This window comes from Mustela putorius, unplaced genomic scaffold (genome assembly GCF_011764305.1).
Source record: "Mustela putorius furo isolate JIRA1106 unplaced genomic scaffold, ASM1176430v1.1 tig00000196_pilon_pilon_pilon, whole genome shotgun sequence".
NCBI lineage: Eukaryota > Metazoa > Chordata > Mammalia > Carnivora > Mustelidae > Mustela > Mustela putorius.
Window position 1 is genome coordinate 14,448,480 of NW_025421310.1, and position 13,739 is coordinate 14,462,218.

Here is a 13,739-nt window from a genome sequence, read left to right on the forward strand (position 1 = left end):
TTAAAGTCTAGTTTGTCCAGGGGCACCTGGGTGGCTCAGATGGTTAAGTGTCTGCCTTTGGCTCTGGTCATGATCCTAAGGTTCTGGGATTGAGCCCCACGTCAGGCTTCCAGCTCAGGGGGGAGTCCGTTTCTTCCTCTCCCTCTGCCTGCCCCTCTGATTCTGCTCTGTCTCTCTCTCTCAAGTGAATAAATAAAATATTTTTTTAAAAAGTCTAGTTTGTCTGAAACAAGTATTTCTACTCCAGTTTTCTTTTGACATCCATTTGCTTAGTGAATGTTTCTCCATGCCTTGCTGTCAATGTACTGGTGTTATTAGGTCAAATATGAGTCTCTTGTAAGCAGCATATAGATAGGTCTTTTTTTTTTTTTAATCCATTCTGACACCCTTAGTTTTTTGATTGATGCTTTAGTCCATTTGCATTCAAAGTAATTATTGATAAGATACATGTTTATTAACATTTTGTTACTTGCTTTGTGGTGGTTTCTGGAGATTTTCTCTGATCCTTTATTGTCTTCCTCTCTTTCATGTTTTGCTGATTTTCCTTAGTGATGTATTTGAATTTCTTTCTCTCTATTTTTTGTATGTTTAGTAGTGGTTTTTGATATATGGTTGCTGATAGGTTTGTATATAAACTCTTCAGCATAAAGCAGTCTATATTAACAACTATATAACTCTGCTGCTGTAGTATGAAAGCAACCAGAAATATTACTTAAACAAATGAGCATGCCTATATTCCAGTAATACCTTATAGAATTTGTGGAATAATATCATTTGATCATTTTCACATACCATAAAAGAATAGTCTTTTTAAAAAATCAGTGTTAGTCCCATTGTTAGCTCACAGCTAAACAAAAACAGGCAGGGGCCTGTATGGTAGCCAAATTTGCTAAACCTCTTATTTTCTCTAGGGTTCTTATATTTTTAGTTACATTGATTTATGCCTTATGTTTATTGGATTTATTTATTTCTCTCTACTTTTTATTATTTCCTTTTTTCTGTTTACTTTAAGTATAATTTATTTGCCCTTTCCTAGTTGTTAGCTTAAATTGATTTTAGACTCCTCTTTGCTTTCTTTTTTTTTTTTAGACTCCTCTTTTCTAATATGTGAATACATTTCTCTATAATATCTGCTTTGCCTGTGTCTCACACATTTTGATATGTTGTTTCTTCATCTTGATTCTGTTTAAAGTATGCTCTTTCTTTTATGACTTTGGCCTTTTGGTTGCTTAGAAGTGTGCTGTTTAATTTCCAAATGGAGATTTCCAGATATCTTTTTGTTATTCATCTTTAGTTTATTTCTATTACAGTTTGAAAAATACTTTATAAGATTTCAAACTTTATAAGATTTTATAGCAGACTGGAGATGAAAAAGGAAAGAATCAATGAACTCAAAGATAAAGCAATGTAAATATTTTCAGTCTGAGCAACAGAGAGGAAAAAAATACTGAAAATATGAGCAGAACCTTAGATCCTTATGGGACAATATCAAAAGTCTAGTATTCATGTGATTGGAGTCTTAGGAGAGGAGGAGAGGAATATTTGTGTGGAAGTACTAGCTGAAAACCCCCTAAATTTGGTGAGATACATAAATTTAGATTCAAGAAGCTTGGTGAATATCAAATACAAGAAACTCAGAATTACTTCTGAATATATCATAAAGTTCTGAAAATTATAGATAAAAATTCTTGACTAAAGCTAGAGAAAGTAGCACATTATATGTGGCAGAACAATGATTTAAATATTTGCAGAGTTCTCAGGAGAAACCATGCATGCCAGAAGACAGAACAACGTATTTAAAGTGCTTAAAGAAAGGAATTGCCAACTCAAATTTATATATCCAGTGAAAATTTCCTCTGGGAATGAAGGGGGAGGAGTGTCACATCTATGCTAAAATGGAATACTAAAAGAGATTCTTTAGGCTGAATAGAAATGATACCAAATGAAAACTAGGAACTTAAGAAATGAAGAAAGAGGGCGCCTGGGTGGCTCAGTTGGTTGGACAACTGCTTTCAGCTCAGGTCATGATCCTGGAGTCCCGGGATTGAGTCCCGCATCGAGCTCCCAGCTCCATGGGGAGTCTGCTTCTCCCTCTGACCTTCTCCTTGCTCATGCTCTCTCTCACTGTCTCTCTCTCAAATAAATAAATAAAATCTTAAAAAAAAAAAAAAGAAATGAAAGAGGAGCAACAAAATGCTAAGTTTTTTGATAAATATAAAATATTGTTTTTCTCCTCTTAAAAATATACATGACTGTTTAAAGTGAAAATTATAACTTGGTTAGAGTATTTTATATAGAGTAATAGATACAACTACTACATGATGTGGGAGAGAGTTAAGGGAACTATTTGATGGTAAGGCTTCTGCATTTTAGTGGAGGTGGTAAAACAATAACACTAAGTACACTGTGAAAGACTAGGTGTATATATTGGAACCTAGAGGAAAAAATCCCAAGAGCTATAACCATAGGTTAACAGATAAATTAAAATGAATGGAATTCTAAATTTTTTTTTCAAATAACCCCAAAAAAGGCAGGAAATGGGTAATTGAGGAAGAAAATCATGGAGGAAATGTTTATAGCAGCAGTGTCCACAATAGCCAAACTATTGAAAGAACCATGATGTCCATAGACAGATGAATGGATAAAGAATGTGAGTAGTATTCCATTGTGTGTGTATATGTATATACACATATATAATATATGTATATATAATAACAATGCCTGTACACACACACACACACACACACACACACAGGAATATTACTCAGCCATCAGAAAGGATGAATACATACCATTTACATCAATGTGGATGGAGATTATGTTGAATGAAATAAGTCAATCAGAGATAATTATCATATGGTTTCACTCATATATGGAAGATAAGAAACAACACAGAAGGTCATAGAGGAAGGGAGGGAAAACTGAATTTGAAGTGATCAGAGAGGGAGACAAGCCATGAGAGACTCTTAACTATAGGAGAGAAACTGTTGCTGGAGGGATGGTGGGTAGGGATGGGGATAGGGTATTTGGTTGGGGATAGGGCAGTTGGGTGATGGGCATCTAAGGAGGACACATGATGTGATGAGCACTGGATGTTATATGCAGCTGATAAATTATTGAACTCTACATCTGAAACTAATGATGTACTATATGTTGGCTAATTTAATTTAAATTTAAAAAAAGGAAGGGAGGAAAATCAGGGTAAAGTGATAGACTTAAATCCAACCATATAAAAATTACATTAAATGCTAATGGCCAAAATATATTAATTAAGAGATTATAAAATGGATTAAAAAACAAGAACCAAGTATATGCTATCTAAAGAGCCTACTTAATGTCCTACATATAAGGACATAGATATGGTAAAGGTTAAAGGGATTACCCCAAAAAGGTGTGCCATGAAAACAACAATCAAGAGAAAGCTGGAATGGCTATAGTAATATCCGACAAAGGAGACTTCAGACAAATAACTATTATCAGGGACAAAGAGGGACACTTACACCAAGGGTAAGTTCATCGAGTAGACATAACATTCCATCCTAAATGTGTATTCACAAAACAACATAACTTCAAACCACATGAGGAAAACTGGACAGAACCAAAAGAAGAAATGGAGAAACCCACAATTTCATATGGAGATTTGAGTACTCTTCTCAGTAACTCATAGAACAAGCAGGCTTGTTCAGTAAGAATATAAAAGACCTGAATAATAATAATAACATTTCCAGTACACACTATGAAATAAACAACAAAATGCACGATTTGCATGATCTTCAGTTCTGATAATTTCTGTTGACCTGTCTGTGAGTTCACTGGTGTTTCTGCTCTGTCTCTCCCACTCTGTTGCAGGTTTCTATATAATAGGGACCATGTCAAGTTCTCTGTGCTTATTTCCAAGTATAGGTTTTGACAGAGAGGGGTTATTCAGTACCTGTTTGTGGTTGATGTAGCTTTCCAACAGGCATCAGGGAAGAGGGACCTTCAGCGCAGTGAGATTGTATTCAAATTTTCTGAAAATGGATGTCGGATAAACAAACAATATAAATAGTTTCTGCCCTTTATCTCAATCAGATTGAATAGGATGCTGAAGCCACCCACTTTTTCAGAATATTCAAAAGGTGGTATATGCCTAGTGTTAATTACTAACCTAAAATAAATACTCTTAGAGGCAAACTAGGGCTGATGTGCAGCTTCTATATTTATTTCATGGTGACAACAATGAGGATAACAATAGCAGCTATCATTTGTTGGGTGCTTATTATGAACTACATGGTCTTTCTAACGCTTGGATGCATTAACTCATTTGTTCTTCATAATAACCCTACTTTTGTCTTCATTTTACAGATGAAGAAACAGAAACATCAAGAGGTTAATTATTTTGCAGTTTACTCTGCTATTAAGTGGCAGAATCTTGATTGAAGCTTGGCAACCTGATTCTATAGCCTAGGCTCTTGGCCAAAACACTCCGCTTTTATCAGACTGGCAAGGTGGGTTTTAGGAGTTGATAAGGCTGGTAGCAAAGCCTGTTAAAAGGTGTCTTAGAACAGGGGACGTATAAGCTGGTATAAAAAGCCAAGAGGATTTAGGATGCAGGTCGGCAAACTATTGCCCATACTTCTTTTTGTAAAGCCTCTCCTCACCTACAAAATCCTGGAGGCTTTCCTGTGAGGTAAAGTCCTTTACACAGCTGGAGTTTACAGGGAAGAGCAGACATGGAAGATTCCTCTATAGCTGGCTTGCTAAGAGTCTAGACTTTATTCTAAAGGCATTGGGCAGTCATGCACATGTTTTAACCGAGAAAGGGACATAATCAGACTCTTTCTAACATGTAAAGCTGTGGAATGACTACTGTTTAAATGTCTGTTTAAAACGAATTGCTTTATTTTTTATAATAACATAAATTGCTTTATATTCTGAATTCTTAAAATCCCGTGGATGATTCGTAACTCCTATTGCTTGGTAAATCTGATGAAGCAAGTCTAACTGGTGGCCTGTATTCATACTGAGTATGTGCCTGAAGAAACATCCACAACACTTAGACACAATTCCAAGAGCATCTTATAATAGGGAGCAGTGGGAAGCTGGGAGTCACAAGGCCTGACTCCCAGACCCTCCTCTGCCCCTGGCTTAGGTGTTCTCCAGTCATTCCCTATACTCACTGGGAGGTTGAACCATCTAATGGTTGATTGCATAGTCTCAGCCTGCAAATTGCTTCTATTCATCTCAGAATCTATGTTTGCGACCCTGTCTGCAAACTAGTCACATGAGCGAAAGAGGTTTCATTTTCACAAAACCTCTTCCTCCACAGATACCAATTATAGACCCTGGACTGGGGCCTAGGTATTAGTTTTGTTTCCATTTTTTTATTAGCTTCCCAACAATTACCAGTGAGCTGGTAGATTGAAAGCCACCATCCTAGTAATTGAGAACATGGACTCTGGGATGATAATCCTGGCTACTCTGCTGACTGAATGGATAATCATGAATAAATAACTTAAAATCTCAATGCTTCAGCTTTTCCAGTTACTGCAGTGTGCAGCAGCACGAGCAGCAAAGTCTCCTGGGACTGGCTGTACAAAGCTATGCAGGAAGTCCTGCCTAGGAACCAGCATAAGCACTGGAAGTGTTCGGAGACTGTGGAGCTGCAAGTCAGCTTGAAGAACTATGACCCTATCATCAGGCTTAGGTCCACTCCCTGCCCCACATTCTCCAGGTGTGATTTAGGGTGATGAGGCCAAAGCTGTGGATATTCCCCACATGGGCGTTGAGGCCCTGAAGCATCAATAAGATTAAAAAAATCAGTCAAGAAGTTGGCCAAGAAGTATGATACTTTTTGGGCTCCAGAATCTCTGATCAAACATCCACGAATTCTGGGTCCAGGCCTGAATAAGCTGGCAACTTCCCTTCCTTGCTGACTCGCATGAGAACCTGGTGGCCAAAGTGGATGAAGTGAAGTCCGAAATCAAAGTCCAGATGAAGAAAGTATTGTGTCTGGCAAGGCCGTTGGCCATGTCAAGATGGCCACTTAGCTGTCAGTTTCCTGGTGTCATTGCTCAAGAGGAATTGGTAGAACATTTGGGCTTTATACATCAAGAGGATCATGGGCAAGCCCCAGTGCCTGTACTAAGGCACAGCTTAATAAGCCCTAGTGTTGCCATTAAAAACAACAACAACAACTCAATGCTTCAATATTCTCAACAGTAAAAATTGTGTTAATCCTTGGGGTTGTTTGAGGATTAAATGAGGCAATGCCTCTAAGGCATGTGATTTGGTTCTTGACTTCTCACCACCTCTTCGCCTTATTTGCCACAAGTACCCTCTGTTCGAGTACTGTTCTGTTTGAGTACCCTGTTGAGCTTTGAGTGGCTGATACAGCACTGTCATCCTCCAGGGCTAACATCAGGCCTCGTTTTCTTCGTTGAGCCCATCTAACTCTCTCGCTTATCCAGTGTAGGTTTGGGGACCCTTTCCATGTTCCCCCAAAGGACCCTGTTTACACTCTACTGTGGCATCTGTTGGTGTGTAACAGCTCATTTCCTAATTGGTCTCCCACACTTAGACTCTAAGCAACTAGAGGTCTAGGAACTATATCCCTTTCAGAAGGTGGTCTATAAATATTGGGTAAGTGAGAAGAAAACTCAGCTCTTTCACTACTAACTGTGAAGCCAAGTCAATACTTGCTCTTGGTAGTGGTGCATACATTCTGTGGATTCTTCACCTGTGGCCTGTGTGGGCAGGGACTTGGGAGGAGATGCGTACTCTGCTGCAGGAGAAGAAAACGTCTCTCTAAAGTGGTACAAAAGGCTCTACCTTAGTTACAGCCTCAACCAGCCCTTTTTTGAGTTCTTTCTCTTACACGATTGATCGAGAAGTTGCTTGAAAACAGTAAATAACAGTAAACACCTGTTGAATACAATAAATAACCTTGCCCAAGAAATTAAACTCCTGATCCCCAAGTCCTTGCAAGCATCAAGTGCTGAGCCAACACCTTACATGGATATGAGAAATATAGTGGCATCATTATATCCTTCATTATATCCATGTGGGAAAAGGGATGTGCTATCTGAGCCTTCTCTGACTTCAAGAAGAATATGGGGACAGATGGCAGCTACACTTGTGGTAAACATAGAATAATGTATAAACTTCTGAGGGGTTCCTGGGTGGCTCAGTGGGTTAAAGCCTCTACCTTTGGCTCGGGTCATGATCCCAGAGTCCTGAGATCGAGCCCCACATTGGGCTCTCTGCTCAGCAGGGAGCCTGCTTCTCCTCTCTCTCTGCCTGCCTCTCTGCCTACTTGTGATCTCTGTCAAATAAATAAATAAAATCTTAAAAAGAATAATGTGTAAACTTGTGGAATCACTATGTTATACACCTGAAACGAATGTAACATTATGTGTCAACTATACTCAAGTAAAAATAAATAATAAAATAAAAAATAATTTTAAAAAAGAATAGCCATCATGGGAGACTGTGGACTCTGAAAAACAATCTGAGGGGTTTGAAGGGGCTGAAGGGTGGGTGGGAGGTTGGGGGAACCAGGTGGTGGGTATTAGAGAGGGCACAGATTGCATGGAGCACTGAGTGTGGTGCAAGAACAATGAATACTGTTACGCTGAAAATAAATTTTAAAAATTTTTGAAAAAAGAAATACTGTAAAAAAAATAAAAAGAATAGCTGTCAATCATTAAATTTTTCAGAAGTGTGGTCTCAATGTCGAAACAAACATTATTACTGGGGCAACAGATTAAGAGGCCATCTTTGCCGCCCAGTTGTCTTATAAGACACATTTACGAGGACAGTTTTATGATGGAGAATAGTATCTGATTTTCTTTTTTTTTTTTTTTAATTATTTTCAGTTAGCCACTGTATAGTACATCATTAGGTTTTTTTTTTTTTTAAGATTTTTTCTTTATTTATCTGACAGAGATCACAAGTAGGCAGAGAGGCAGGCAGAAAGAGAGGAGGAAGCAGGCTACCTGCAGAGCAGAAAGCCCGATGTGGGGCTCGATCCCAGGACCCTGGGATCATGACCTGAGCCGAAGGCAGAGGCTTAACCCACCGAGCCACCCAGGTGCCCCCATCATTAGGTTTTGATAGTGTTGAATGATTCATTAGTTGTGTATAACACCCAGTGCCCATCACAACATGTGCCCTCCTTTTTTTTTTTTTTATTATTGTGTTCAGTTAGCCAACATAGAGCATACCATTAGTTTTTGATATAGTGCTGAATGAATTCATTAGTTGCATTTAACACCCAGTGCTCATCACAAAACGTGCCCTCCTTAATACCCACTACCTGGTTACCCCCTCCCCCCACTCCATCCCTTCTGTAACTCTCAATTTGTTTCCCGGAATCCAGAGTCTGTTGTAGTTCCACTCCCTCTCTGATGTCTTCCCATTCCGTTTTCCCTCCCTTCCCCTGTGGTCTTCTGCGATATTCCTTACATTCCACATAGGAGTGAAACCATATGATAATTGTCTTTCTCTCCTTGTCATTTCACTTAGCCTAATCCTCTCTAGTTCCATCCATGTCAGTCCAAATGGTGGGTATCCGTCCTTTCTGATGACTGAGGACTATTCCATTGTGAGGAATATTTCATATGAACCACATCTTCTTTATCCATTCGTCTGTTGTGGCTTCTTCCACAGTTTGGCTATTGTGGACATTGCTACTATAAACATTGGGGTGCATGTGCCCCTTCTTTTCACTACATCTGTATCTTTGGGGTAAATACCCAGTAGTATAGTTCCTGGGTCATATAGGGAAGCTCTATTTTTAGCATCTAGAAAACATTGGTATAATTACAACATTTTTATGCTATTCACATGAAATCCTAATAGCAATCTGATAGTGTTGGTTCTATTATGGTCCTCATGCTTCAGATTACAGAAATGAACCCTAGAGAGGTTAATTAACCATGGTTAACATATGTGTGTATTACATATTGTATGTTGTACTCATATATGTCCTATACATTAAATATTACATATGTTTATTCTGTAGCGATGCCAACATATAGCAAATACACAACAATGCCAGATTTTAAAACTGAATTTTGTGCCCAGAGTCCAGCTTTAACCAGTACATACCACTGCCTCTCCTTTTCCACATTTTCCAGTATCAGAGTGAGTCCATAGGAGCAGAGAGGTCTGTGAGGAGCGCTGAGTATCATTGTGCAGACTGTCCCGTGCATGAGGGCATCCTGCCAGGATAACCTCATGGTAGCTGGAATCAAGCCCACACCTGGCCTGCCAAGGTGTGTGTGGCAGCATCTTCTGGGAGCAAGTAAGGGACACCTTTGCCTATTGTACACAAAGATACATCTCCCTTTCTCTCATGGCTTCTTTCTCATGACCTTGTTTTACCTTCTCAGGTCTCTGCCTTTCCCTAGGAAAAGGAGGAAAAAATGATCAAGTTCCAGGTGAGCTGGGTTTTTATTTCTGTCATTGAACATTTTCTTTCACTTCTCAGTTAGGTAGACTCCTTTTTTACTCTTCCTTGCCAAGAATAAAGAATTTCAGCAAGTGTTAACCATTTATGTGCCATGCTCTTTGTTTTTAAAAACGTTTTCCTTTTGGTTTTTGTCATTTTTTTATTTTTACAAATAATAGTGTAAATGAGAAAAGATTTTTATTTTTTTAAAGATTTTATTTTTATTTATTTGACAGAGATCACAAGTAGGCACAGAGGCAGGCAGAGAGAGGTGGGAAGCAGGCTCCCTGCTGAGCAGAAAGCCTGATGTGGCGCTCAATCCCAGGACTCTGGAATCATGACCTGAGCTGAAGGCAGAGGCTTTAACCCACTGAGCCAGCCAGGTGCCCCGAGAAAAGATTTTTAAATGGGGGCACCTGGCTGGCTCAGTCAATGGAGCACGCAACTCTTGATCTCAAAGTTGTGAGTTTGAGCCCCACACTGGTGTGAGATTACTTAAAAATAAAATCTTAAAAAAAAAGAAATTCAAAAAAATGAAAAAGCTCACATCACTCTGCTTATAAATTATTTATTTTTTCAGGTATTTTATATATATTATTATATAAAATGATAGATACAATTTTGAATTTTTTCACTTAAGATTATAACACTTAATTTGCCATCTAATATTATTTTAGTGGACACTGTTCCCCACCCCCACTTTTCACTATTCCCCATTCATAAGTTTTTAAGTTTTTGAGGATTCTAGCAGTTTTGTGCAGAAGTATCAGTTTTGCTACATACAGTCTTTACTTAAAAAGCAACTTTTTAAAAGATTTATTTATTTATTTGAAAGATTGATCATTAATTAATTTATTTATTTGTTTATTTATAAGGGAGGGGAAAGGGAGAGAATCTCAAGCAGATTCCCCACTGAGCATGGAGCCTGATGCAGGGCTCGATCCATTACGTTGAGATCATGACCTGACGATAAACTAAGAGTTGAATGCTCAACTGACTGAGCCATCCAGGTGCCCCACAAAAAGCAATTCTGAGAGAATTCTAAGATAATTTTTCCTTCCGTTGTAGCGACTCAAAACTAAGAAACTTTTTTCTCCTAAGTGATGCCTCGGGTATTTTACAAAAAGAATACCTAAAAGATGTTTTTGTCTAACAGGATCATACTGAAAATGAACTCAGAAAAAAATTGTGAGATGTTTTCATACAAAAAGTTCGATTTTTTTCTTCCCCAAACCTGAAACTTTGTGTCTTTGTATGTTTATGTACTTTCGTGTGTTTCACCTTTCATGGATTAATTTATTAGAGTAATATAGATACTTAATTTAAAAATTGTAGTCATACTGTAGGACATCCAAGCACTTTCCATCTGTCACTTTATCCACTGTTCCAAGGGGGATTTAGAATAATCTGCACTGTTAACATGAAGGTAAGAGGTTCATGGAAGTTCAAGTCCTGCTCAAGTTCCTACAGTAGCAGATGAGTATCTGGCCAACTCCAAAGTATCTTGCCAACTCCAAAGCCTTTCCCTTCTGGATAAAGAGTATCAGGAAAGAGATACTGGAAGAAAGAAAGACAAAACAAAACATTGTTTCATCTTTCTTTTTCATTCAGAGACCAAGGCCTGAGGTGGTGACATTTGGAGCTCCAGCCAGAACAAAGATCTTCACACAAAAAATTTACATTTTACTACAGTAAAAAGTTATAAGACAAATAGCCCAAGTAGAATGAAAAATATTTGCAACATATTTGGAAGAAAGAACTTAATGTCCCCAAAATGAATATTTTGAATGCAGCAAGAGCAAGAGATGACCAGCAAATACATAAAAGGGAGTGGTCTTCATTACTAATCAGCTTTGTGAAAATGTTTCTAAATAACTGGTCTTTACTTCCCAAATTTACTTCTGAGATTATCAGAGTTTTTTTTAAGTATTCATATCTGGCATTCATATCTGTTTTAAGTATTCGTATCTGGTATAGAAGTTTAGGGATTTATATGTGGAAGAAGAATGAGCTGGAAAAATCTTTTTTGGAGGAAACACCTGTCATGAATCAAAATGCTGAAAGTTTTCATTCAGCATTACCATTTCTACTTTTCAATATTCATTTTAAGGAGATAATCCAAGGGATTTTTGTTGTGACATTGTTTATGATAGATAATCTAAAACTGCATTATTTAGATGAGTTGATCGTATCCTACCTAGATCATTGACTTACTGTACAGTGCTGCAGTAGGATGACAGACGTGATCATAATACTAATCATAAGGGGCGCCTGGGTGGTTCAGTCAGTTAAACATCTGCCTTCAGCTCAGGTTGTGACCCCAGGGTCCTGGGATCAAGTCCTGCATCAGGCTCCCTGCTCAGCAGGGAGCCTGCTTCTTGCTCTGCCTCTGCCTGCTTGTGCTCTCTCTCTCTCTGACAAATAAATAAAATCTTTTAAAAAATAAATAATACTAATCATAATAATAGCTAACATTTTTTGGGTACTCTGTGCCAGGCCCTGCTCCAAATTGCTTTCCCTAGAGTCGCTCATGTTGTTATGCGTACCCTATGGTACAGGTACCAGCACATGGAGGAGAGAATGAAGACCTTCTCCAAGGGCAGGTAGCTAGCACGAGGCAGAGCATTCAGTGTGAGGACAGGCAGCCCGGCTCTGGAGCTGTGCCCACGCCACCGCTGCACACTCCAGGCGGGGGGGGGTGGTGCATAGAGGGTGAACTCCATACTCCAACAGTATGTAAAAGACCGATACCTGTAAGTTTGTCAAACTAAGTAAGTGGAATGTGTGTGTGTGTGTAAAATGGAGAACAGAGACTCTCCATCACATGCTATTGGTACTAAAGCTTTTCTGGGGGCAAATGGTGTTCCTAATAAAATTTAAAATTATAAATTTAAAATTATAAATTTATTATAAATTATAAAATTATAAATTTAAAATTATAGCAGCCTAGGAGTGCTAACAAAAGGCAGCTCTTTGTTTGTTTGTTTGTTTGGCAGCGATGTAATGTCCACGATTTCTTGCGTCCCTTTTGGTGGACGGAATGAGTGTCATAGAAGGCAGCTACTTTGATTGGGTCCCCCAGATTCTAGAACAGCTTCCCATCCTTGACACTTTCTCAGTGCTGCCCCTCTTCCATAAACACAGTCTGCATGTGCTTGGTGTTGTAGGAGGCGGTGACGTTCAAGGACGTGGCGGTGGTCTTCAGTGAGGAGGAGCTGGGGTTGCTGGACCCTGCCCAGAGGAAGCTGTACCGTGACGTGATGCTGGAGAACTTCAGGAACCTGGTCTCTGTGGGTGAGGACAGGCTCTCGGTGTCTCAGGTGTTTGAAGCTCTGAGACCCTTGAAATCATGCTTGGTCAGATAAGAGTCCTAATAATCGCCGTCCAACACTGACAAGATGTTTCTGTCCTTCGCAGTATATAATGGGGCAAATTGTGGTCCAGCCCTGTTGTTTGTCATGTAGTCAGTTTAGTGAGTTACTCTAACTTTTTTATCTGCCCCCCCCCGGTCCCCGCCCACCGCCCTCCCACCCAGGCCAAGGGTGCCAGCAAAAGCAACTATGTATTAACTTGATTTTTCAGAGGTATTTTTTTTTCCTTTAACAGTGTATTTGTGAATAACTTAAAAGTTACAGAACATTTGCAGAAGTAAGAAGAAGAGTACCCCTATAGCCTTTGCCTAGATTCACCTAGAGTAATATTTGTACCCATTTATTTTATTTATGAGCGTGTTCCTTCTCTCTCCACATATATGTGTATGTATGGTAACATATGGATATTCATATTTTTTTCTGAACCATTTGAGGGTAATTTATATACACCATGGCCCTTTATCTCTAAATGCCTCAGTGTATATGCAGAGTTTGGGAGTCCCCAAGATTGCCTTTATTCTGACACCAATTATAAGCTCAGGGGTCCCCAAGATAACCCTCAGCCTCAATAATTCCCTAGAAGAACTCTCAGAAAGCACTGAAAGTGGTTATACTCATGGTTACACTTTATTAAATGAAAAGGAGAGAGCCAAGGGAAGAGGCACCTGGGGCAGAGTCCAGGGGATTTCCAGCACCAGCTTCTAATTGTCTCTCCCAGAGGAGACGTAGACCGCAGGGACTCTACCCAGCAGTGACAGGTCATGGTACACATGGAGTATAGCACTGCCAACCAGGAAGGCTCACACGAGCCGTGGTGTCCAGAGCTTTTACTGTGGTTTGGCCATATAGATGTGGCTGGACACCTGAATGTGTGACCTTAGTTTTCAGTCCCTCTGGAAATCAGACTGATAGCAGATGGCCCAAAGTCCCCACCA

The 13,739-nt window shown here is 39.2% G+C and overlaps 1 protein-coding gene and 1 pseudogene across 5 annotated transcripts in view; both read left to right on the top strand.

Moving 5' to 3' along the window:
• The window catches only part of ZNF112 (zinc finger protein 112), a 40,823-nt gene that overhangs the window by 6,638 nt on the left and 20,446 nt on the right, over positions 1-13,739 (top strand). For 2 of the 5 annotated variants that reach the window (XM_045077188.1, XM_045077189.1), the window contains exons 2-5: positions 4,345-4,487; positions 9,120-9,286; positions 9,375-9,422; positions 12,601-12,727. In XM_045077188.1, coding sequence (XP_044933123.1) covers positions 9,408-9,422; positions 12,601-12,727 — 142 coding nt within the window. In that variant the 5' untranslated portion in view covers positions 4,345-4,487; positions 9,120-9,286; positions 9,375-9,407. The remainder of the gene's footprint in view (positions 1-4,344; positions 4,488-9,119; positions 9,287-9,374; positions 9,423-12,600; positions 12,728-13,739) is intronic. The other 3 variants (XM_013063871.2, XM_045077190.1, XM_013063870.2) reach the window with 3 other exon arrangements.
• On the top strand, positions 5,499-7,204 carry LOC106007310 (annotated as a pseudogene).